At 41.7% G+C, this 25,271-nt stretch overlaps 2 protein-coding genes across 2 annotated transcripts in view; one reads left to right on the top strand and one right to left on the bottom strand.

Annotated features, from left to right (window-relative positions):
* Positions 1-3,607: 3,607 nt before the first annotated feature.
* LOC115381651 (cortexin-1-like) lies at positions 3,608-4,763 on the top strand. The gene has a single exon (XM_030083163.1). It carries the CDS (start codon positions 3,631-3,633, stop codon positions 4,009-4,011), a length of 381 nt encoding a protein of 126 aa, XP_029939023.1. The 5' UTR covers positions 3,608-3,630; the 3' UTR covers positions 4,012-4,763.
* A 3,401-nt stretch (positions 4,764-8,164) lies between these two features.
* fbn2b (fibrillin 2b) overlaps positions 8,165-25,271 on the bottom strand; it is a 71,519-nt gene continuing 54,412 nt past the window's right edge. The window contains exons 22-65 of the mRNA XM_030083473.1: positions 25,022-25,072; positions 24,722-24,847; positions 24,371-24,598; positions 24,140-24,265; positions 23,899-24,027; positions 23,603-23,728; positions 23,349-23,474; positions 23,078-23,200; positions 22,826-22,951; positions 22,438-22,563; positions 22,022-22,144; positions 21,744-21,866; positions 21,532-21,657; positions 21,314-21,436; positions 20,994-21,116; positions 20,235-20,396; positions 19,994-20,062; positions 19,701-19,826; positions 19,452-19,577; positions 17,547-17,696; positions 17,353-17,424; positions 17,113-17,238; positions 15,961-16,086; positions 15,548-15,673; positions 15,292-15,408; positions 14,826-14,954; positions 14,592-14,711; positions 14,273-14,398; positions 13,946-14,098; positions 13,789-13,854; positions 13,584-13,709; positions 13,079-13,198; positions 12,865-12,987; positions 12,429-12,560; positions 12,147-12,272; positions 11,745-11,951; positions 11,472-11,597; positions 11,175-11,297; positions 10,769-10,885; positions 10,450-10,578; positions 10,190-10,309; positions 9,122-9,353; positions 8,816-8,969; positions 8,165-8,724 (exon numbers count right to left, since the gene is read on the bottom strand). Of these exons, the coding sequence (XP_029939333.1) occupies positions 8,347-8,724; positions 8,816-8,969; positions 9,122-9,353; positions 10,190-10,309; positions 10,450-10,578; positions 10,769-10,885; positions 11,175-11,297; positions 11,472-11,597; positions 11,745-11,951; positions 12,147-12,272; positions 12,429-12,560; positions 12,865-12,987; positions 13,079-13,198; positions 13,584-13,709; positions 13,789-13,854; positions 13,946-14,098; positions 14,273-14,398; positions 14,592-14,711; positions 14,826-14,954; positions 15,292-15,408; positions 15,548-15,673; positions 15,961-16,086; positions 17,113-17,238; positions 17,353-17,424; positions 17,547-17,696; positions 19,452-19,577; positions 19,701-19,826; positions 19,994-20,062; positions 20,235-20,396; positions 20,994-21,116; positions 21,314-21,436; positions 21,532-21,657; positions 21,744-21,866; positions 22,022-22,144; positions 22,438-22,563; positions 22,826-22,951; positions 23,078-23,200; positions 23,349-23,474; positions 23,603-23,728; positions 23,899-24,027; positions 24,140-24,265; positions 24,371-24,598; positions 24,722-24,847; positions 25,022-25,072 (5,912 nt within the window). The 3' untranslated portion in view covers positions 8,165-8,346. The remainder of the gene's footprint in view (positions 8,725-8,815; positions 8,970-9,121; positions 9,354-10,189; positions 10,310-10,449; positions 10,579-10,768; positions 10,886-11,174; positions 11,298-11,471; positions 11,598-11,744; positions 11,952-12,146; positions 12,273-12,428; positions 12,561-12,864; positions 12,988-13,078; positions 13,199-13,583; positions 13,710-13,788; positions 13,855-13,945; positions 14,099-14,272; positions 14,399-14,591; positions 14,712-14,825; positions 14,955-15,291; positions 15,409-15,547; positions 15,674-15,960; positions 16,087-17,112; positions 17,239-17,352; positions 17,425-17,546; positions 17,697-19,451; positions 19,578-19,700; positions 19,827-19,993; positions 20,063-20,234; positions 20,397-20,993; positions 21,117-21,313; positions 21,437-21,531; positions 21,658-21,743; positions 21,867-22,021; positions 22,145-22,437; positions 22,564-22,825; positions 22,952-23,077; positions 23,201-23,348; positions 23,475-23,602; positions 23,729-23,898; positions 24,028-24,139; positions 24,266-24,370; positions 24,599-24,721; positions 24,848-25,021; positions 25,073-25,271) is intronic.

Here is a 25,271-nt window from a genome sequence, read left to right on the forward strand (position 1 = left end):
CTTTGTACCCAACAGAGACAGTCATAAAGAAACGTTCCATTTCTTAACATTAAATAATTAAAATAACATTAAAATGACATCAATCAGACAAAGCAGAAAATTTAACAGCAATGAAAAGAATTCTTGGAAAGCTATGTGTATCTAAGGTACCCTGGGCTACCCTCGGTCTAGGCACAGCTACAGTATTTGGACATTATGATCACCTCGTACTCTCAACTGCCTCAAGGTTCAGAGAATCTTTGTTTTCTAACTTATCTGGAGCAAAAATCACTAGTGATGCCCTTGAAATCCATCCCTTGGCCATCTTTGTTAATAATGCTAATAAGTGGGGATGCACAGTATTGAATGTGTGAGGATATCCAATATGCCGATATTTTTTAAACAAAATATCACAGAGTAATGCGTTGGTGCATCAAAATCACATGACAGATTTTTACAATGGTGTGGCCGCAAGATGCGTCCTCACCGATGGTATGTGTCCATTGGATACAGTTTCTTCCATTCCATGCATTGTCTGTGTGGAGCACACCGCAATGCATGTTGGGAGCATTGCAGTGTGTTTCGAGCTGTGTTATGTTGTGTCGTCCAAAAGCTGTCCTCAGCTGCTCTTAGTTCATTTGCATACATTTGAAAACTGCCAACATTATGCAAATGAGGCCCAGGGGAGGGGGTCCGACATGTCCTGAAACTATAGTAAAACATTTAAATTAGCAGTAATGGAGCCAAAATTAGGACAGATTCAGTGACTGCATGGCTTCTCAGAAATACTTTTCACTGAACTGTTAAAGTAAAAAAAAAAAGAGAAAAATCGTGACCGATCCACGGTGTTGACTCGTGTTGGACCAGACGACCCCTGAGTGACTCGTTCACCCAGTCACTTAAACCTTCACATAGTTAAATTATAACTGATACACTCATTAACAGCGAGACGGAGCAGGTGGCGTCACATAGCGAGCTTGTCCTGTAGAAATGGCGAGGTTGAAGGAAATCCTTTTTTTCTCTAGACGCCGGTGCATGGGCTGCATGCGGCACGCCCACTAAACGTACAAGGTGCGGTTTCCATGTGAGAAAATAATGCTCTGGAAACAGTCATCCTGAGTTCTTACTGTGTTCATGTCGCGCTCACTGGTGGTTGCGCCAAAAAAAAATAAGAAAAGAAAGAAAGAAATAGGCATACGGCCATCAGCGTCCTATGCCAATGCTGATGTTTAATTTTCTTGTGTTTATTGGGAGATACTGATGTTGTGTTAACATCAGTGTGCATTCCTATCAGTGTTGGGCAAGTTACTTTTTTAAGAGTAATTATTGTTTCTTGTTACTTCTTCAAAAAGTAACAAATTACTAGGCAAAGTATTGTGTTACTCAAAAAAATACTTTGAATATGGCAAAGAATTTGGATTCCCTCTTAAACATGTTCTCTGCATGTTCAGTTACTTATTTTAAAAATGTTAATATATGAAACAGTTACAAATCAGATTTGATTCAATGAAAATCTGACAAACCATGCCCATGCCCTCTTTGTCCATCCAACTTTCATTTTTAATTTTTCAACATTCAAAACTGTAACAACTTACTCAACTAACTTCATTTTGAAAATCATCTCTTCCTAACGTTCCCGTCCCAGGGCACATCATTTCTGCTGCCTAAGCAGAATATCATAGAATTATCAATGGTTACTTTGATGCTAATGCTACTTCATTAGCAAAAGGGTTTCCTTCCGGCTGTCAGTGATCTCTTGGCTTGGCTCTTGATGTTGAGTTACATCTGGTATTGCCACTAGTGCAAATTGAACAGATTGGGAATGGCAGTTACTTTCATTAAAAACAAAAACAAAAAATCTTTGCAATTGACCAGGTTGTGGCCGTATGGTTTTGGCCCATGCTCCTGTTGTTGGACACCACCGCTATAAAGTGTCTCCCCCGTACACTCACCTCTCTCTGTATCTCTTGGTATCACGTTTGGCTCACAGGTAGTCCATTCACCACTCCATTGACACTGGCGAGCAGCTAAAAATGGTTTGTGTATCACGTTTCCTCCATGATTTGAAACTCTGTCCGCAGCAGGAGATCTTATTTTAGATTATTAATGAGGCTCTGCAACACTTTGTCCTTACTTCCATCATGTGAATAAATGAATGAAGAGGGCCAACACGTGCACAAATTATCATGTAACCATGCACTGATAAATGAGGTTGAGGTAATGTGGTATTAGTGTTTACATTCATTGCTGCTAATGTTGCCATAATGGCACCATATACAGCTTTCTCATTGAGTGTCATTACAGGGGATGCTGGTGCTGTGTTCTCCCCACTGATGTCTGTTGTCACTGTCACCGTTAATTATTGATCTGAGGATAGCTAACCACATATTATGGAGTGAATGAGTAGCTCAGGCTTCTTCAGATCCAATTGATTCCAACGGACAAAATGCTGCTTGTTTGAATTTGAACAATTTCACCATGTACTTTTAAGTAGTCTAAATAAATGATAGCATAATCGGGGGCAATTTTCTCATTTGCTGTATCTGTTCCTTTCAGGTGGTGAATGGCAGCCCAGCTGATAAGTCGGGTAACATCACATCACCGCCACTGAAGACTGCTGGAAAAGCTTCATAAACAGAGTCTTCCTTCAGTTCAAGACGCTTCTGTTCTCTGATTGACGACAACACAACCAAAAGTCACAGCCAGACTTTTCCACTGTTTTCTATCTCTTTTCGACTCTCGGCTTGTCATGAGAAGCGGTTTTTGAGGCGATCATCCTGAAGGGAGATGGAGGAAGGGATTTTTTTTTCCACATTTGACAGCTCTGACCCACTTATCACGCTCCAACTAGCTGGGTGAATGGAAAACTAGGAGGCAGCATCTGAAGAGGTGGCTCGCTGTTTTATATTCAGGGACATTGATTGACTGACCTCCTGATCTAATTAGCCTCATATGAACAGCCACACATTTACACAAGCACGGGCACACACACCTGGTTCCTGGTCTGGTGTTTGTAACACTTGTGCCTGACTCCATGCTCCGTGACACACTCCTCAGACACCAGCTGAAATAACTGCTGTTAACTCCCTTTCAGAACAGTGACCTTCATTGCGATCGCAGACATTTGGGTGTGTGTGTTTGCAGTAGCAACAAGCAATGTCACGTCCTGTCTGGTCTGATTGAGAGTGAGAATGAGAGCTGATGTGGCAGAGTGGCTCTGATAAATACACTGAAAAAGAATTACCGCCTGAGGTCAGACACTGAAATAAGAAAGCCACTGAGCATCATTAGACTTCTTGGTCACATTCTGAAATGTGTGACACAAAGTAGTCCATATTAATTGGAGGGTGTGTGCGCGTCCGTGTGTATGTTTGTGTCTGTCACATTGTCAGAGGAGATTAGAGCCAGAACTGACTGGGTCACGTCACATTGACTGACCTACATTTGACAAAATAAACTGGTCACCAGAGGAAAATGTGTTTTCTGGACCTGCCATCATCACCATATACACATCTTAGATAAATTGATCTTACTCCGGGACTCAAGGGTTACCCTTACTTTATACGGACCGTCACTCATCAAACAGTGTCTGCTGTATAAATCTTGTAAACCAACTTCCTGAGTTCTGTCTTTCCTTCAGCGGTGCAACTCATGAACACGTTTCCTTCCTTCTTCACACCTCCACCCAACACACCAACGATCCAGTCAGTGTGTAAGCCCTGTCTTCGGGCTCCGTGGAGGATGAACGATGTTCCCACATTTGACTATGAGTTGCTGCTGTCCCCGGCCAGCTCCTCCCTCCCCGGCAGTCCTGGCGGTGGCAGCAGCAGCCCTCCTCTGGCCTTGGTCGGGGTGGACACTGAGCAGCGTACTGCCTTGGCTTTTGTAGGCCTCCTCATGCTCTTCCTGGTCTTCCTGCTGGTCAGGTGCTTCAGGATCCTGCTGGACCCCTACAGCCGCATGCCTGCATCATCCTGGACTGACCACAAGGAGGGACTGGAGAGGGGTCAGTTTGATTATGCACTGGTGTAGGGGGAAATGTAAATTTGGCATGGACAGGGAATTTTTGTTTGCACATTGAGACTATTTGAAAGCATGGGCTAGTTTAGAACTTAAGAATGGAGACAATAAGTCATATTGTGAATGCACTGTATGAGTGGGGTTTACCTGTATTTAGAATAATCCTGGGTCATATCACTGTGTAACGATGTACATACATAAGAGGCTGCAGGAAATACATAACAGTGACAACTGTAGTTCAACTAGAGGCTCACCTTGCAGGCAAAACACTCACTTAAGCCCAGATGTATGACCACAAAGGACGGATGTAATAAGCTGCACAGCTGCCTTAACCCGACCGATTAGCCAGATATACCACCACACAGCAGCATCACTTTAGGGCTAGGTTTTCCAAACTCCAAAGTTCATCAGTTGCAAAACACAATATGATTTTAGGAACTTTCACACACACAACATAGCTCATGACCTCAAAGCGCTCCATGTGTGTAACACAGGCGAAATCAAATCAGAGAGTTTACAGTTCGGCAGACGCCCCTTTAATGAAGCAAGGCCCATGACCAAGCGTCCAAGTTTCAAGTGCTGCTCAAGGAGCACAAAGGTTATTATTTTTTAAGCTGATTCTGATTGTGAAACTGATCCTTGAGCCGCACTGCAGCTGCAGATGCTTTCTAAAGCTCATGCAGGTAGTTTGTGTCTCCATGAGATTTTTTTCTGTGTATGTTTTCTGTATTGCTGTATCTATAACTGACAAGCCATATTAAAAACTATATGATCCATTATTACTGCAAGTAGAGTTTACGTTACCTGGTTGTGTCCTTCGCCTTAGCCAGCCTGCCAAGTGTCGTGATGAAGCAAACAGCAACCTGTAGGCAAAAACTTTATTTTTCTATTCTGGGCTCACGTTTTGGAGTCTCCTTTTTGCAATATTTTCTCTTCCTTTTTGTGTATCAATCTTTAGATTGTGGATTTTTGAAGTAGTCATGCAGCTCAGACTTAGAAAGATGCAAAGCGGATCACTTTGCTCGTTTCTGTTTTGTAATTGTATATTTTTCTGAATATCTGCTTTGTTTTTGATACACTAAATTGAAACTGAAAGAAAATGATTCTCCTCCGTTTACTCTGCTCTGATTTCCACTGATATCTTGACTGTGAAAACAGTTGAAATTATTGATGTTGGAAATTAAATAAAAAGTCTGCTATTTACTTCTCTAATCTTTGTGTTGTTTTTGCTTTTGTCAGCTATAGTGCATTGATGAAACTTAAAAGCGTGAAAGGTAAAAAAACAAAACAAAAAAACAACAGATTATTACGCAAACCAGCCAGAAGCATACGAGCGGCAGAATGCTTCAAATTTATCTCCTACAGTCACAGAAGATACTGAAAAGGCAGTGGTGTAATAAATACAGGACTTTTATTAACTGTTTCTGAAAGTCCAATAGCACTGCGTTATTTGTAAATGAAGAGTCGACTAATCAAGAAAGCTAAAGGAATTGCAGTCAAATAAAAAGGCTAATTCATACTTTTAGCACAGAAATGCCAAACTTTAGGGTCAGTTTATGGTATGACGTGCAGTAGTGGCAAATCCCAAATTACTGGTAAAGAGGCAAAAAGCACCATGTTCTCTTAATAGAGTTAATCAATACACCTGCCGTGGACAAAAGAATAACACAAACAAACAAGACAACGATGAAAAATATAACCCACAATACTTTATTGTCATTTATGTCATAGGACAAAAGTATATAATAATGATGTGAATCGCTTAGATTTTTCAGACGGCCAATAGATGACAGAAATCTTTGGTTTTTGTGTTTGCACAAGATGTTCCATAAAGTCTGATCGATTTATAGATTTTCAGCTAGTGGTTGGAATAAGTGTGGCTGGATGATTGTCATATCAGCTTTCTGGGAAGACTCCAGCTTTAGGTGTCAGGCTCACAGTAAACACCTGGAAAACTGAAACCTTTACTTTCGGTGTTGTGAAGTGCATGACACATTGATGCAAAGAGATTATGTCGATTCAAGTTTCTCATTGAAGCTGAGTTACAGTAAGCACACACGACTGCCTTTTTTAAGTGACAAACAAAAAAAAAAAAATATGCAAACTGACAATAAAGATACATAAAGTATACAAAGGTTCCCAGGTTAGAAAACGATTATGTAACATAGTCTGGACTGAAGATGACACAGCAGCCTTGAATGTTCAGAGAGAAGGATTGTCAATACTTAGCACCAAAGATCATAGCAATGTCAGCAAGTTTCTCTTAGCAATGTTCAGACGGCGTAAGTTTCCTTACATGTGAGATAAGACATGATGGTGACGCTGATTGTCCTGACAAGTTTAATGTTTTAGTTGATTTGCATGGTGAAGAGATAAAAATTCCAGTAATCAACATATTAGCTATTTTGGTTTCTGTCTAAACAAAACAAAGTCAGGAGCACTTAAAGCCTTCGTTCCTGGATTTACTGTATTTGTTTTGACATTAAGCCACATCTACACTTCACTTAAAAATATACAATTTAAATTTGAGGAAGCAAGTTTGGTAATATTGGTTTTTCAGCACTGACACCATACAAAAGACATACACAACAACAATAAAACCTAGCAAAAAAAAAAAAAAAGTTAAAATCAAAATAAAATTGCAATCAGGATTCAAGACTGCACTTTCTTTGTACAGCGTAAAAGTTGGTATATTGTAGCACCTTTTTTTTTTACTCTTTCAGAGAAAAAAAATCAGAGAAATGAAACATGACCTGATGGATTTTTATTTTTATTTGTGTGTGTGTGTGTGTGTGTGTGTGTGTGTGTGTGTGTGTGTGTGTGTGTGTGTGTGTGTGTGTGTGTGTGTGTGTGTGTGTGTGTGTGTGTGTGTGTGCGTGCGTGTGTCTGTGTGCGTGTGAGCGAGAGTGTTTTGAGGTTTTGTGTTTACCTGTGCATGGTCACTCTGAAAAGCTAAATGTCTTAGTTACAGCTTAACATGTCATGTACCTTTGAGACTGCTACTGGATTCAGCCCCGTGTCTCACTGCGTTGTAAACTAGGCTCGACCCTCAGACATCTAGCTTAGCTTACACTGAAGTCAAAGAAGAAGACAGTCAGCTTCGTGTCACTTCAGCCACCCGAATCTGGCTGTTGGTTACAGCTTTGTTCTCCCGGAGCATTAATCTTTTAGAGTGTGTGGTCAAACTGGGGAAGGCTGAAAGTCTCTGACAACTGACACAGGGAAAAGACTTTGGACTTAAGTGAAAAAAAGCTGGCTTCCAGGTTCAGAATCAGTGCACCTGAAGTCATAATCCCTTAAAATAAGAGTATAATTGTGACCTGATCAAACTTCCTGTAAGCCTAGGAGCTACTCAGCAGTGTGTTCCCTGCTCGTGGTGGATGCTGAGGGACACTAGCACCCTCTTTTGTTTGAAAGACAGCATCACAGTATGGTACTGAGGTAACCAAATGTGACAGCACGCACATGCAAACACACTAATCCCTGCTTCCTGCTGTTCGAGGGCAGGACAAAAATCTGTCACATATAGCAGAACACAGCTTGGTGTTTTCTCTGGTGAAAAACGGTTGGTATGCAGCGTTAAAACCGGAGTGCTAGAGACTATAGAACCTGAACCATGCTGTGTAAATGTTGCAGTCCTTCGTGTTTACATTTCTTTTTTTCAAACAGCACAAATACATAAAATGACATACTATATTGAGAAGGGCAAACGTGAAAAACCTTGATCAGCAGTGTTGTCATTTTTAAAAAGATCACAGAGAGGTGGGAGAGTTCTTAGACCACTGTGGTGACAACCTTTTTCTGATATCCTTATCGTTTCACATAAAGCTACTTTAGATGACAATTTTCAGTTTAAATAACACCATATCTGCATTCAAATAATTCTGAATAGTCTTTGACTCCTCTGAAATGCCTGTTTGTGTATTTTTATGTGAGGTTTGTTTGCAAAAGTGCTTCAATGAGTCACATTTATTAAAGGAGCTAGCAATAGTCCAAGCCCAAAGACACCTCTCTGTCATCTCCTCCACTGACGCTCCTCAGTGGAGAATGAGTGCTGGGTCAAGTAGGAGATAAGGGAAGTAAGAGTCAGGGTAAAAAAAAAAAAAAAAAAAAAAAAATTAAAATAAAACAAAAAAACACAAAACATGAACATATAATAACTTGAACAGTAACAAAGTGGTGGTAGGATTGGGCTGATGGAGTCAGTCTTTCATAGCCCTTGATTTCCATCCCCCTGTTTGTGAGATGGTCCTGTGGGGTGACGGGTAGAGGAGTTACTGGATAAAGGATTAAAACTCAAAGGCCTCAGGAGACATTCCAGAGCAGGACTGTAAGCACACTCTGAGCTCAGTGCAGGTGGATGAGGAGCTTGATGCGCAGGGCTTCTCCTATTTCTCCTTGTAGGTAGTCACTGTCATGCTGTTCCTCCAGTTGGTGTAGTTTCCGTGGCCCGAACAACGGCAGACTGGTAATATCCAGGCGGTAGGATCCTGGTGGGGGTGGCCTCTTACCGAGCCGGAGCACGCTCTTTCCGTCACGGCGTTCCAGCAGGCGGAATTGTTCGTTGGCGTTGCCGTGGGTTATAACATAACGCACGTGGTGCAGCAGGGGCTGCAGGGCGGGACGGAGCTCCAGCAAGGGCTCCTTATTGAGCAATGAGGCAAGCGAGATGTTCAAGGGGAGCGAGTCCTGGATGTCCACACTGGCCATACTCACTGTGTGCTCCTGCAGAAAACATAAGGAAAAAAGGATGACTCAGTTTTACTGAAAGTGGCAGGCGCTATGAGACATGCTGGGATTTTATTAACAAACTGACCTGGTTGAGTTCATTTCCGTCAGCACTGCGCTTGTGTCTGGCGTTCTTTCCTCCCCCGTTGATCTTACATTCATAGCAAGCCTCAGGAGACAAGCTGTCATCCTCCTCGCCCTCCGCAAACTGACCAGGGAAGCCTGAGCCTGTTATACAATGTCTAAGTAGAGACAAGGTCAGACTGGTGAGAGGACAATCCTTCTGAACCAAACATCATCAGTAGTTTGAAACATGGTAAAACATGTTTCTTTGCTAAGACCGGATGCCATGGTGGTTGTAGAAACATTGCTGCCATATCTAACGTCAACTCACCCCTGTCCTGCTCTATAGAAACCTCCCGGACAGCCACACAGGTAGCCTCCGTCAGTGTTGGAGCAGCCATAGATGCAGGGGTTTGTGCCTGTGGAACATTCATTCACATCCTGGCAGCCGCCAGCACTCTGCTCGAAGTCGAAGCCGGAGGGACACACACACTTGAAACTGCCCAGTGTGTTGTAACACGAGGCCGAGCCACAAACTGATCCTCCCTGACACTCGTTTTCATCTGCGGACAGAACAATGCATGTATCAGCAGATGGTGCATATTCATCAATAAAGAACATGAAAGCACACGAGTGGATTACATTTGAACAAAAATAATGAATACTGACATCAATCAAATAACTGAGAGATATCCTGCAAATATAAATACTTCATTTAAAAAAATGCTTTACATTAGCATTTGTGTTTATTGCCAGTTGAGAGATATTGCAAATATTTTAAAAGTACATTTGTGTTATCAGCATGTGACTTTTCTTATATAATATAATATCACAAAAAACTCATCAAGTCTGTGAACAGAAAGTCACAATCAGTGGCTATGATCCCTATCAATATCTGACGACCCTAATAAATCCAGATAACTGAATGTGAATTAACATGAACATGATAAACAAAGCATTTTCCATAACTTAAAAATGTCAACAGACCAACAACTGGATTTGGAGGGAGACAGTAATACTGGACCTTTGTAAAACGGCTGACAAATAATATATATGTTAATAGAAAATGTCATTAAGGAAATATTGTTTTACTTTACTTGTAATTTTAATGTTAAAATCTACTTTTGCATTAGCCCAGATTGATTTAAATGAAACGATTTTCTAAATGTCCTTGAGCAGAAGTTTTTATTTATTTTCACAAAGCTTCTGGTTCACAGATATGCAAATGACAAAGTAGCCTCCAAATAAGTGTGAAACCTTCAATTTGTGTGTGTGTGTGTGTGTGTGTGTGTTTGTGTGTGTGTGTGTGTGTGTGTGTGTGTGCACGTCAATAGTGAAGCGTCTGTTGAGTACAGTGACTGTTTCACTGACTGACAGGAGGCAGGTCACAGTAACTCACCCACACACTGGTTCCACTGGTAGTGCTGTACGTAACCCTGAGGACAGCCGCAGCGGTAACCTCCCAGCATGTTCTGACAGCCGTGTTGACAGCGGTGGTTACTGCTACACTCATCCACATCTGAAAAAAACCAAAATAAACACTTCCTCATACATGTCAAGACCATACATTCGGGCGTGTTTTGCTCATTAGTCAGATACTCGACCACATACCAGTCTCCTCCAACTATACAGAGTTTAATGTAAAGGATGTCTGCTCACCCTCACACTCCACGCCTGAAGTGTCCAAGGAGAAACCCTTGGTGCATTCACAGTTGAAGCTTCCAGGTGTGTTGACACAAGATGCACGGCTGCCACACACACTAGCCTGAGCTGAACACTCGTTGTTGTCTGTAAAATTAAGATAAAAAAGAGAGAGAAGTTTATTCTTTACTGTCACCTTGAAACTGATGACAGTTTGCTTATATGTTATATATTATACAACTAGTATATGCTAATAACTTGTTTTTTGGTTTCATCTCTCTTTAAAAAAAAATCAAACAATCCGAGGAGCGTCTGCCATCGTCCGTCTTGTTCTTACCAATGCAGGCTGTTTGGTGCTGGGTGAATCCAGGAGGACACTTGCAGGTGAAGCCTCCGATGGTGTTGACACAGAGGAACTGGCAGTTGTGCTGCTTTGTTGAACACTCATCCAGATCTTGGAGGAAGAGAGGGAAAAACAGACATTAAACCACACATTTGGTTTACAAATATGACATGAAGCCAATATCATGTTTCCAATAGCCAATATCGGGGAAGTCGTCATTGTCAGTTTATCATCTCATTTATTATCAATTATGTTTTATTTATTATGAAATGAGGAAAAAAAAGTGGGAGAAGGCCACATGATCATAAGATCATTAACCACAAAGATGATCATCAAACAGTATTTTGATTAGGAAACAGCTATGGCTTCAACGGCAAAACTGATTAGAAGTGACACAGACCTTTGCAGGTCTTTCCATCCGGCTGTAAGCTGTAACCTCTGGGGCACGAGCACAGGTAGCTGCCCTCCGTGTTTTTACACAGGAAGTTACAGGGCTTCGGTGAAAGAGCACACTCATCCATATCTGAAAAATACACACAGGGAAAAAAGTAAAATGAGTTGAAAAGTGTTGTAGATGTTTTAAAATTATTTGCAACATCAGAGCTGACATCCTCTAAATATTCACCATTTCTGAATTTAAGAAAAACAAGTTTCACCAGATTGATATTGAGCATTGGAAAAACAGAGGTGAACATACCAACACAGGAGGTGGCAGTGAAGTCGGTTTTGTATCCGACATTACAGTGACAGCGGAAAGATCCAATGGTGTTGATGCACTGACCGTTACGACACAGATCAGGCATCACCTGACACTCATTGATATCTGAAAGAGGAAAACATTAATTTAGTGTGTATATATTTATATACATATATATACACACACACACACACACACACACACGTAGTACATGGGCAGGGGTGCATCCACACACGTCTTTACAATTGTTGGTGTTATTTCTGAAGTTCTTACCTCTACCATCAGTGGTGTAGCCAGGGCCGAGTGGGCACATCTTCTTGTAATGGACAGTCCCAGGCAGTGGGCAGAGCTCACACTGTGACCCCCAGCCTCGGCCCGTGTTGCAGCAGCACTCTGACTTGGTGACACTGTTCCTGTTGGTGGATGACTGCTGGCACATGGTCTGCAGGACCTCAGTGAAACAGTAGCCCTTTCTGTTGTCTGAAGGAGGGTAGAAACGAGAGAGTATCGAGTTATGAAATGAAGAACATCATTTTCTCAGGTGTCTTTGGGTTGTTTGGGGGAAAAAAAAAAAATTCCTAGACATTCACAAGACCAGCATAGGTACAAAGTTAGCTCCAGCAGTTTCATTTTAACAGTCTCCGATAACAGCCCTTTAAACAGTAATAATCTTACCGATACACTCAGTTCCAGTGGAACTTGGCTCAAAGCCATCATTGCACTCGCAACGGTAGCTTCCCACTGTGTTGATACAACGCCCATTCTTACAGATGCCAGGTTTGGCCCGGCACTCATTCAGGTCTGCAAGTGTGCAAGGACAGGATCAGTGTAAAATACTTTTAGACTCTTAATGTATTGAAAATGCACAATATAAGAGAAGTCAGTGTACAATAAACGTGAATATCCCACACTGAGCTTCTCTCTCTCTCTCTGTCTCATATGAAAACTTTCACTCACCCATGCAACCCTCTCCATCTGGTCGGCGCTGCATGCCAGGAGGGCAAATACACATGAAGGTGCCAATCAGGTTCTTACAGGTCATGCCCTTGGAGTCACAGTCATCCAGCCCCTCGGAGCACTCATCCTGGTCTGGGGAGACATGGTAAGAAATGGTGAAGGGGTGAGAATATAACATCAACTAAATTCTGCTGCTTCAAGTACAATAAACAGTCATTACTTACTGTAGACGCAAATGAAGCAACAATAAAAAAAGAGACAAATATCAGAGATTTGCTGAATAAGCAATGGTTTTCATTATGATTTAATGAGAATTTCTCACTACAAGTGCACAGCTTCAATAGGATGAATTGTCTTGTGAACTGAAGCTGAACAAATGAAACTTTACTGATGTGAGTATGATAAAAATTAAACTTTGCTTGCTTTGGTCTCTCACCTCTGCACATGCGCTGGTCATCTCGCAGCACATATCCAGCAGGACACATACACTCATAGGATCCAAAAGTGTTGACACAACGGAAGGCACAAAGCAGAGGATTCTGGGAACACTCATTAATATCTGTGATGTGAAGAAAAACACCCACAGTGACTTAAGTTGAAGGCGTTACTGAAGAAATATGTATTAATGTTGTATTAATAATACAACTGACCTTCACAAGTCATCATGGGTCCTGGCTCGAAGCCTTCCTGACATGAACACTCAAAACCTCCCACCACATTGGTGCAGGTGCCATTTCCACAAGGGTTTCCAATGGAGCACTCATCAGTGTCTGCAGAGGCAGAGGAAAGAAATGAATGACAGGCAGCAAAGTCAATCCAACACTCAAACCATGTGTTGATAATAAATTGAGATTTTATAAACCTTTATTATCAATATTAGCAACTCAGCAGCAGATTAGTTTGTCAGAAAATAAAAAGAAATGAGACAGTTTAAACAAAACTTCAAACTTGAGTGTTCCTAATGGTTTTATAAATCCTGTCAATTTTTTGGTTGTTGTTTTTTTACTGAACACAATGTTGTTGTTTTATGATAAATTCTCAACCTAAAAAACTACTAAGCAACTTCAGAACAGTAAGCCTGGTGTGAAACAACACGGGGCACCAATGAAAACTTCACACACTCTTCACTGTGTGTGACGGCAACAAGTATCTCACCGACACAGTTGACTCCAGTATAATCCAGGTTGTAACCGAAGGGGCATTCACAGCGGAAAGAGCCATCTGTGTTGATGCAGATGCCATTCTGACAGATGCCCGGGTTATCCAGACACTCATTCATATCTGCATGGGAACAAAATATAATCACACCCCAATTTCAACTATATACGTAACAGAAACAGATCGGTGTTGTGGAACACACCTTCACGAGCATCAGTTGGGCCAGGCAGAGCTCCATGACCATAAGGACAGAGAGTGTCAAAAGCAGCTGCAAATACATAGAACAGAGTTTTATTTTTCACCAAATAGCACTATTGTGTGCATGTTTGAATAAAACTGAGGCTATCAGTGTTACGCACCATCACTCTCTCGTGGGCACAGCTCGCAGGGGAGTCCCCAGCCCTCTCCAGGCATCTTGCTGCAGCAGCACTTGGCCTTGGTGGTATTGAAGGCTTTGGGAACAGAACACTTGCCTGCCTCAAATTTGGTGAAACAGAAGCTCTCTCTGGTATCTGCAAGAAAAACAAGCTTGAATGAGCATTTGCTATAATTATCAATACGATGCCAACGAGGAACTTTGACGTACAAGTTTTCAGTAAATACTTTAATGTATGTCAGAGAAATATTAAAATTTGTTCACTGTCACATAAATGACTGAGCCCAAATATTAAGCAAACTTGTCTCACCATAGCAGCGCCGTTTGTTATCAGACAGAACAAAGCCTGGTTGGCACGAGCACTGGAAACTACCAGGAGTGTTGGTGCAGGTGCCAAACTGGCAGATGTTGGGCTCCACATCACACTCGTTGATATCTAGAAAGAAAAAGTCAAAAAAAAAAAATAAAAAAAGCAGAGGAGGGGAGGCATGTTTACCAGAGTGTCTTTAAGCAAGTGTAATATTTAGGTACCATGTTTATCAAGACTGAAAGATGTTTTAAGTCCGTGTGGAACGTATAAAGTGTTTCTTTCCTTATATGTGTATCCACGGGAATATTATTGTCGTTACCTATACACTGGTCATTTTGCACCTCATATCCAGGAGGGCAAATGCATCTGAAGGATCCATCCAGATTCTGACATGTTCCTGGAGAGCAGGTCCCAGGCAGACTCACACATTCATTGATATCTGTTTAAGAAACAAAAAAAGGTTAAGGTGTATTGAATATATCATGTTATGTTTTTCTTTAAAAAAAAAAAAAATCCAAGCTTGCTTTTACTTTTCTCATGAATTCTGACTCACCAACACAATTCTTTCCATCAGGTGTATTCTCGTAACCCTCATGGCAGAGACACTGGAAGGAGCCGAGTCCATTGATGCACTGTCCGTTCCTGCACACCTGCCCCTGGAGTGCGCTGCACTCGTCTATGTCTGTTAGACAAATATTCAGACAATTAGGACTTAGTAGACATTTAATTTCTTCAAGAAACAGGACAATTCCAGCAATTACGATCAAAGGGTAAAAAAAATGAAAAAAAACAAAACCTGTGAATGTACAGCAAGTTCAAAGACATAACTAATAATGTGGTAAAAAAAAAAAAAAAATTCAGTGAACAATATATGAAGTTTAATGATTTTCTATCCAACTGCAGTACAGCAAAAGAAAATATTCCCAAAATATGAGTATAAGAAAAAATGTATTGTCAAGACAATAAACCAAGAAGGCTAAACGATCGTAGCTAATCTGCAACCAGCAAGAGAGTCATACCCATGCAATCGTTGTTGTGTGTGAGCTCAAAGCCGGGGAAGCAGAGACAGTTGTAGGATCCGACTGTATTTTTGCAGGTACCGTTGCCGCATGGCTGCCTGTCACATTCATCAATGTCTAAAACACAGACAAGGAAGAAGAACAAGTTATATCCAATGCAAGCTTTGTATTGTGAATTTCTCAGTGACTTTTTGCTAATTGACACATAATATAGGGTGTTTAATTTTTAGGGTAATTTTTTGATTGTAGTTCTCACCCATGCACATGGTCTGATCAGCGGTAGCTTTGAAGCCATTGTGGCAGAGACAGCGATAACTGCCCTGTGTGTCAATACACTCTCCATGGCTGCACACATTAGGAATCTCCTGGCACTCATTACGATCTGAAAGAAGAATAAAGTTATAAACATGTTACCATCAGTCTAAATGCTAAACAATTTCAACATTTATTTTAACCATCATGTTTCGGTTGGCTACTACTGAGTAAAAAGACAATGAGCCTCACTAACACTATTACTCAATTAAAAAAGTAGAGAAAAAATACTGCATAGCTCTGGAGGGTTAGGTGTCCCATAATATTTTCTCACATTTCCACCATTATTGTACTGTTGTCCTGTGGTATTCTAAAATAGGAAACTCCCATAATGTGTGTCAGATAGGTCGGACTCACCCACACAAGCCCCACTGGGAGACAGTTTGAAGCCGGGTGAGCACTCGCAGCGGTAGCTTCCTGGAATGTTGATACAGTTGGCGTTGCGTTGGCACAGGTTGTCCCCACTGTTACATTCATCGATATCTATGCCAGAGGAGAAAAGAAGCAGCAGACATCAATCACAGGCTCCATATCTGTCAGGACAGAGCAGGCTGTCAGCTTGTGGACAACGGGAGAGAGAAAACACAGCACCAGTTTGGCTACGGTACACTTCAGGCAGTCACTGGCAGGTTCTGGATGATTGATGGTTCTGACAGGTGGGCCAATTCAGAGCAGCTACACTTCACTTCGCAAGGACGTATTTCACACACGTAAAAACAGCATTATCTCTAATGAGTGGGCCACTTGTCCCTGTCTGCTATGGAGTGTGTGCTTCGAAATTCGGGCCTGCGAGTGTCAGTGCGGTACAGTGAAAAACATTGTGTGTCAACTACTATTGCTTTATTTAAATTGTATACACTGTTTTGCAAATTAAAGTTAAAAGCACAGTTGTTAGAAAATATCGAAATAAATGTAAAACTATCTCCAAGTATTGTTTTTTTTTTTTTTTTTTAAATGAAATTTGAGTTCTTTATGAATAACAGGGCATTTTGTCCACTTTACCCATAAAAGCACATTTTCAGACAAAGAAAATGTAAATTACGTGATGGCAAATAAATGTAGATACAACGCAGGAATTTCCTATGTTTGAATTCTAAGCTTTTGGCAAAAAAAAAAAAACAAAAAAAACTACAGGTTAAATAGCTTGAGGATGAATTGGAATTGAATGTGAATAGAAACCTGTGATTTTAAACACAATTACATCTAAATTTTATTTATGCCTTCAAGTAAATAGAAAGACTACATTTGACATTTAAAATGACAAATTTCTTAAAATATCACTTAATATCACTGTTTAGATTATTTGTAACTCATTAACCACACCCATGGACTGGTCAAGGTTCAGAAAATGGTTACTCCAAATGTATGAGTACAGATATACAAATGTGGAAAAAGTCATAAAAGCAGTTTTGAGTAAGTAAATTGAGGAGAAGTTGCACCTTATATTATGCGCACAAATGTGAAAAAAAGTCATACAAATCAAAAGGTTGATAGAGGATTGAGGGTTACCTTCACAAATGAGTAGTATGTTGTTGTAGCTGAAACCCATGGGACATTCACAGCGGAAGCTACCGATCTGGTTGATGCAGACTCCATTAGCACAGATGCCAGGAATCTCTCGACACTCATCAATGTCTGCGAAAAACAAGACCACCAGATGGCATCACGCAAACAATAAAAGGTATTTTGCTTTAATGCTAAGTTGGAATCTTTGACCGACTGCCCGTCTTCATCTTGTAGCTATCTTACCAATTGGCTTGCCAGTGTGGATGTCAATGATGAAGCCAGGTGCCTGGTTACCACACAGTAACTGATACTCAGCTAAAAAAAAAAAAAAAACAGGATAGTCATCAAATATACAAAAATATGCAAAGTTTAAACTGTTGGTACATTTCTGATTTCATTTTATTTTATTTTATTTTATTTTTTTAAGTGAAACTCACATGTTGCGGGAGTAGGACAGGCCTCGCATGGCTTGTTCCAGGCTTTTCCCACATTGTAGGCACAACAGCACATCTTCTTGGTCATGTTGAACGACAGCTCATTTTCACACGTGTCATTAAAGTTGCGGTAACACACACTCTTCCTCATGTCTACATTGCAGCCAACAAAAAAAATGAAATTCAGGTCAATTATTACACGCTACAGTACTTGGGTTTTAGTTATAACATGAGATCTTTTTGTTTCCTTAATTCTTTTCATGGTTCCTTGTGGCACATGCATTAATTAGTTCATGTTCTAGTCTCATGTCCCAGTATTTAAGTTCATATGTATCGTGTCTCTCCTCAGCTCAGGTGTTGCCCTCATATCTCACCCGATTGTTACCCTTGACTCTTGTAATTTTCCCATGTTGCCTCCCCATCTCCCAGCGTGTACGTACAGTCGTCAGTCTTGTCAGTTGGTCTGTGGTCTTAGTCTATTTATTTAATCAGGCTCTGCTTCTTGTGTGTTTGTGTGTGTGTGCGTGCCCAGAATAAATGCAGTGTATTTCATTTTCTCAGGCACTGAATTCCCAGAGGTGCTCTTTGCTCTCCAATGGGAGTCTGATACCTGGCAAATCGCTTGACCCCCTGAGGGGTTTTATCACTTCTGGCCACCTGCTTAATCCCTAGAAGAACCTTGTCGCCTTTGAACCCTGGTTCCAACCCTCAAGAGACTCTCCCTTTTGCACCTCACTGGCCCTTGGAGATGTCCTTGAGGAGCGCTCTGGAAGCAGCTTGCCATTGGGCCCCTGAACCACTCTTCAGTGGGCTTTGTCAGCATTGTCTCCATGCTCAGCCTTCAGAGAAGCTTTGTTGTCTTTGACACCTGCCGAAGGTGAACAAGTCTCTTGTTTTTTTTGCACCATACTGGCTGCTGGAAGGGCTTTGCCACCTGGAATACCTTCCATGGAGCTTTGTCCCCCAACGAATTGCCACGTCCCGCCTCTGCTCAACCGCCTGATTGGACTGGACCCAAGAGGGACGCTGTCAGCTTTGACCCCATGTACACCCCTCTGAGCCAATATGATTTTCGGGTCCTAGAGGGCTGTTGTTGTATTTGGACCACACACAGCCCTGAAAGAACTTTTTCATTGCTTGACCTCCGGCCTGACACTCTGGAAGAGTTTCTTTGTCTCAGCCCTTTGCTTGGTCCAATCCCAAGGAGAGCATTTTCACCTTCGCTCTCTTGCTCAGCCCATGGAGCGGGTTTGTTGCCTTCAGCCCTCTGCCTGGCCCCCGGAGGAGCTCCGCAACCTTTTTCGCCCAAATGGAGCTTGTTCGCCTTTGGCCCCCGGAGGGACTTTGTGCCTCTGACCCACTCCTCCGCCCCCAAAGGAGTTTTTCAGCCTGTAGTCCTTTGCTCACCCCTTAGAAAGGCCTTTCCGCCCTTGCTCACCAGCTTGGCCCCCGGAGGGACTTCGTCGCATTTGGCCCCCTTTTTCCATCTTTGGCCATCAGCTCAGGCCTGCCACAATTTGTTCCTCAGTTCAACCTTCAGAAGGGCTATGCCCCATTCGGCCCCCGGAGGGGCTTTGACTTTTAACCCTTGAAAGGGCTTTCCGTTCGGCACATGGAAGGCCCACTGCGACGCCATACCAAGTGGCCTGCCTGTACTGGCTTTCAGTGAAATATCGCCCTTCATCTCAGGTGTTTTGTTGCTCTGACACCACAAGTCTCACCTGAGTTTTACCCTTGTTGTCCGCCCCGTATGTGTCTGCACATGCAGTTTGTGTGTAGTCAGTGTTGTCAGTTTGTCTGCGGTTTTAACCTGTCAGAGTCCTACCCTGCTTCCTGGCTTTTTCCACCTCACTCATTGAGATTACCTCTGTTTTATTTACTTTCTTGTCGTAGACAACTCCGACTCACCCATGCAGTTGTTTCCTCCATTGACCTGCATGTATTCCGGAGGACAGACACAGGTGTAATTGCCCAGAGTGTTGTAGCAAGTCCCGGGCCCGCAGATTCCAATATGAGTTGTGCACTCATCAATATCTGCAAATAAATACACAGCAAAACATTATATCTAAAATAAGGAGTAAGACCAGGGTAGTATCTTTTTTCTACAACATGATCTGTATAAAGCAGTAAGAACAGACTTCATATATCACTCCTTACCCTCACAGATGCGAGTCTCTTCATTGAGGTAGTAGCCTGCTGGACACTCACACTGAAAGCTGCCAAATGTGTTAACACAGTTTCCACCCTGACAGAGACCAGGTAGCTCCTGGCACTCGTCAATATCTGGAAAATAATTGAAATTAATAGATCCATCAATGTCACTGACATATTGATTTTCTTTGTAGGGTTGCACTTTTATAACAACAGAGCAGCCAAACTTTCGTACTCTGCTGGCCAACTTGTGTTAAGCTAAAAATGATTTAGTACAGGAGAGGAAAATAGAGGTTTACCTTCCAGGATAACGGTGATGGGATTTGGTCTGAAACCTTCTCCTCCTGGACAAAGTGTCTTATATTCCGCTGTACACAGTAGAGACACATAAAGAAAGTTAAAAGCAAGTTTTATTGCAGAGGAAAAAGGTCCAATAATGAGATTAAAAAAAAAACAAAAAAACAAATTGGGATCAAATTGAGCATTTAAATTAAATTTTTGGAAAAATCTTCTAAGTAAATATGGCCTTGTGATACGTACTGGAGTTGGCAGCAGGGCAAAGTTCACAAGGGTTTCCCCAGGCTCCTCCCAGGGAGCAACAACAGGAAGCTCGGGTCACGCCCACTCCGATCTCTGCACTGCAGGAGATTCCTCCATCACCTCGGGCAAGGATGTCCAGGAAACAGTTTCCAACACGCGTGTCTGAGGATGATGCAGGATGGTGTGTGAGTGACAAGTGAAATGAACAAGAGTATGGACTTAGGTTAGGTTTGACATGAAGCAATGTTTCTCTGAGAGGACCTCTTCCGAGGTCATTGGCTGATATCACAGAGGAAATGGTGCTATACTTTTTCCCAAAATGTGAATCAGCAGACGTCCTCGCGTTCATGTACATGCAACAGAAATTTGCTCTGTTTGCCTGATGGCAACACACTTAAATATATTATATAAGGAAAAGAGAAAAAATGTTAACAATTAAACATTTTTTTCTTATAAATTTCAAGATAAATATTGAATCACTAACACGTCTGACTATTTTCTCATTCAACGGCTATGGGAAAATCTTTCTGAGCTACAAATATAATGTATAAATTGGTAACTTATTGGCTATTAGATCTGCGTAATGATTTACTGTTGTGTTGACAGTTGACAGTTTCATTTACTATGCATTCCACAGTAGATTTTAACAGCTTGTCTGAATGTTTGTGAGCACTGTTTGCTTTCATTCAATCGATAATGATTTCTCCACGTCGTATAACTCTCGAATGTCATTTAATATCGGCTTGTAGTGTGACTCACCCACACAGCCCACACCAGTCGGGTTGAGCTCAAAGTCGGCTGGACAGTTACAGACATAGCTTCCTGGTGTGTTCACACAAAGTCCATTGATGCAGTTCACAGGGTCTGCACACTCGTTGATATCTGCAGCACAAAGTGAATCACAGTTTGAACTGTATGAAGCTCTTGGTGTATTATTTAAAAACAAAACTTGCAGATGCCAAATAAAATAAAGTGAATGAAATCCAGAAGAAACGTGATCTAAATCTGAGCTACAGAAGACTGTTCAGTCTCCTTCCAGATGGATTTTAGAGATACAGTCATCAATATAGTGCACTAACCAGTGCAGTTTCCTCCACTCCGGTCCAGTTCATAGCCATCATCGCATACACAACGAAACATCCCTGGGAGGTTCTGGCACGTTCCAAACACACAGATGTTCTGGAAATTACACTCATCGATGTCTGAAGGTAAACAAAAAAGAGGAAGAGGATGTTAGGTAAATAACTTGACTTGATTAATTGAAAGACAATAACACAAAGAAGACTAAGTGTCTCACCTTGACAAGCCTTGCTGTCTTCTGTGGGAGTGAAGCCCATCTCACACTCGCAGCGGTAGCCCCCAGGAGCATTAAGACACTGGCCGTTCTCACACAGGTTCACGTTGTCTGCACACTCATCCATGTCTAAACACAAACACACCAATGCATTTTATGAAATTGGTGTCAATTCAGAGGCAAACATCAATCCAGGTCACAGTTAGAAGCCTTACCAGAGCATGAAAAGCCATCTCCATTGAAGCCCTCTTTGCATGCACACCTGTAGGATCCTGGTGTGTTGACACAGTCTGCATTAGGGTTGCAGTTGTGGTCCTCTGCAGAGCACTCATCTTGGTCTGCAGGATGGGATGTAAAAAGGTAAAACTTTAATCGAGAAAAATATACAAGCATTTCAACAAAATCACGAGTAGATGACACTATAATCTGCTTTGTCATTAAAACTCACATGGCAAGATGGAACCACATCTGAGACAATCTGAATGGTACTCACCCACACATTTGATACCATCTCCCACCCAGCCATCTCGACAGCGACATTTGAAGCTTCCAGGCACGTTGATGCAGGCAGCATGCATGTCACAGTTATGAGCTCCAATCTCACACTCATCAATATCTGAAAAAAAAACAAATAGAATCATTGAGCCAGTAAGTAGTGGGTAAGCTGATGTTCATGCTATTCTAGAAGTGAATTACATACAAACCTTGAGCCACTTTACGCATGAATGAGCTGTCTGAATACTCCACTAATCTATGGACTTGCCAAGACCAAGACCCTTGAGAGAACAGCTCGCCCTCTCTCTGTATATGTGTGTGTGTGTGTGTGTGTGTGTGTGTGTGTGTGTGTGTGTGTGTGTGTGTGTGTGTGTGTGTGTGTGTGTGTGGCAGTGGTGGGGGGGGTGTACAAACCTGTGCAGCCGGTGGATCCCTTTTTGACAAAGTATCCCAGTTGACAGTGGCAGATAAAGGAGCCTTTGGTGTTTTCACAGTCACCATGGAGACAGATGTTTGGGTTTAGGTCACATTCATTCACATCTGGAAGGATGATGGATAAAAACACACAGATTACATAAAGGTCTTCCTACCGTGGAGATTTGAGTGATAGAAAATGGGACTGACAGATTAAGTCCCAGAAATGACTAGAGGGACACGGAAGCATCTAAATTTGAATCAGAAACTGAATTATAAATTAATGTGGTAGACAGACAAAAATACCAAAATGTCATGAGGGAACCAGCTTAAAAATGTCAGCATGCATTTGCAAAATTAAATCAGGAGTGCTGTTATTTTCACTCACCAATACAGGTCCTCATGTCCATGGATGCCATGAAACCATCGTAACACAGACAGCGATATTCTCCAGGAATGTTGGTACATTGGCCTCCATCGCAGATGTCTGGAGTCTCCTCACACTCATCGATATCTAACAGATACAACAGAAACAGCAGCAAAATTCAAAATAATATTAAAAAAAAACCTTCAAATGGATTCAAATGCAATCTTTTTTTATAACATCAAAACATATTTAAAGTTTTTTTTTTTTTTTTACCTGAACAGGTCCTGAGATCAGGCATGAGAGCGTAGCCCTCACTACAGCTGCACTCGTAACTACCCTCCGAGTTAGTACAGTGAGTCTCACAGCCTCCGTTCATAATGGTACACTCATCAATATCTGCAAGGAGAAGTCAAAAATTAATTTATTTTGATAAATAACAAAGGAGAATGCAAACGCTACACTCTGAATCCACAAAAATGAAAACATACTGTGGGATGAGCCATTTCATTGCATCCACACATTTCTTTCAATAAGATTTACTTACCAACGCAGCCCTGTCGGTCTGGTGTGGCCTGGTAGCCGGTGTCACAGGAGCACTGGTAGGTTCCCGGCATGTTAACACACTGTCCATTCTTGCACAAGTTGTCGCTCAACTGGCACTCATTCACATCTGACCCCCAAAAAACACAAGAAGCATTAACTCATGAGCTTTAAATATGGAGACACACTACAATAGCTGACAGTTTACCACTGTGTGAATACACAGGCAGTGTGTGTGTGATAAGCTGCATGGCTCACCTTCACAAGCCGACCCATCGCTGCTCAGTGAGTGTCCAGTGGGACATTCACACTCATAACTCCCTTCTGTGTTCAGGCAGATTCCTCCACGGCACAACAAGGGGTTCCTCTCACACTCATCAATGTCTGTTCACCATAAAGGAATAAGACGAGAGAAAAAACAAGAGGACAAGTGAAGCAAGAATGTTTTAAAAACTACATAAAAAGCAAGCAAGAAGAATTCAAAGAATAGACTGAATAGATTTCATGTACATTAATATTCTTTTTATAGGAGCATGTCATTGTGTTGGTCTTACCCATGCAGTTTTTCATCATCATGAACCCACTTTCGTAGCCCTCAAAGCATTCACACTCAAAACTGCCAGGCGTGTTGACACATGTACCATGACCACAAAGATCAGGGGAGATGCGGCACTCGTCGATATCTGAAGCACAAGGACAAAAGAAAATTCAGCCTCACTTGAGTTTAAGTGATGTGTAACAATAAACATTATTTATTTGTAGTCAGAGCGACTTGGTCTGCCTTTTCTGTAATACCTGTGCAGTTCCTCTCCTCAGCAGTGAGTGCGAAGCCGCTGTTGCATCGACACTTGAAACTACCGATGGTATTTCTGCAAGTTCCATATGTGCACAGACCCTGGAAGACCTTACACTCATTCACATCTGGGGAAAAGCAAAATAAATGGCAAAGATGCATCTTTTTTTTTTTTTCATCATCTTATTGTACCATTCAGAAGACATCTGGACAAACATTAAGATTAATGATACCTTTGTAGAAAGGCCTGCCAGTCAAGATGTCTCCTCTGTTTGCAAAGCCATGTCCTCGGGGACAGATGGATCTGTACTCAGGTGTGCCTGCCTTGGGACACTCTTCACAGTCGACGCCCCAGGCAGCGCCCACTGAACAGCAGCACATGTCCACACGGTATCTTCCTGGCAGCGGTGCACCGCACTCGTCCTCATGCCACTTCATGTAGCACTGCTCACTACGCATATCTGGATAAATTCGTCACAAAAACAACCCCTCAAAACCAAAGTTGTCTTTCTGTATGGATTTTGGCTTCAGTTGTTTCAGATTGTTTAGACAGTTGATTTGTGATGACTCTACAAACATCTTACCAACACATGTACGGCCTGTACTGTCCAAAGTGAGTCCCTCAGCGCACTCGCAGCGGAAAGAGCCTTGTGTGTTCACACACCGGCCATTTGTGCACACTCCAGGGAATACCTCACACTCATTTATATCTACAGGAAGAAGGTCATATTAATAAAGTGAGACAGAAACAATCACAATCTTCTAAACAAAAAGAAATGTACACAGAGAAGAGGAAAACTAAACAACAAAGATAAAAAAAAAAAAAAAGATTTCCTGATAATTGATGCTAGATAGAGATCTGTCAGTGGAAAATCAGTCTTTACCTTCACAGACAAGGCCTTTCATACGAGCAAATCCTCGAGAACAAGCAGTATCTGAGGAGGCAGAAAGTTGGAAGACGTGTTAAAAACATTTCATGTGAGCGCACGCATATTTAATGAAAATGAGATTTTTCTCTGAACCAGGATGTTTACATTACGACAGCGCCATAAATCATGACTTGATTCAGAACATATGTAGCTTCAGCTAAACCTTTGTGCAATGTGATTGTATATAGGCTATTGTTTGTGCACT

The sequence above is a fragment of the Salarias fasciatus genome, chromosome 23, assembly GCF_902148845.1.
Source record: "Salarias fasciatus chromosome 23, fSalaFa1.1, whole genome shotgun sequence".
NCBI lineage: Eukaryota > Metazoa > Chordata > Actinopteri > Blenniiformes > Blenniidae > Salarias > Salarias fasciatus.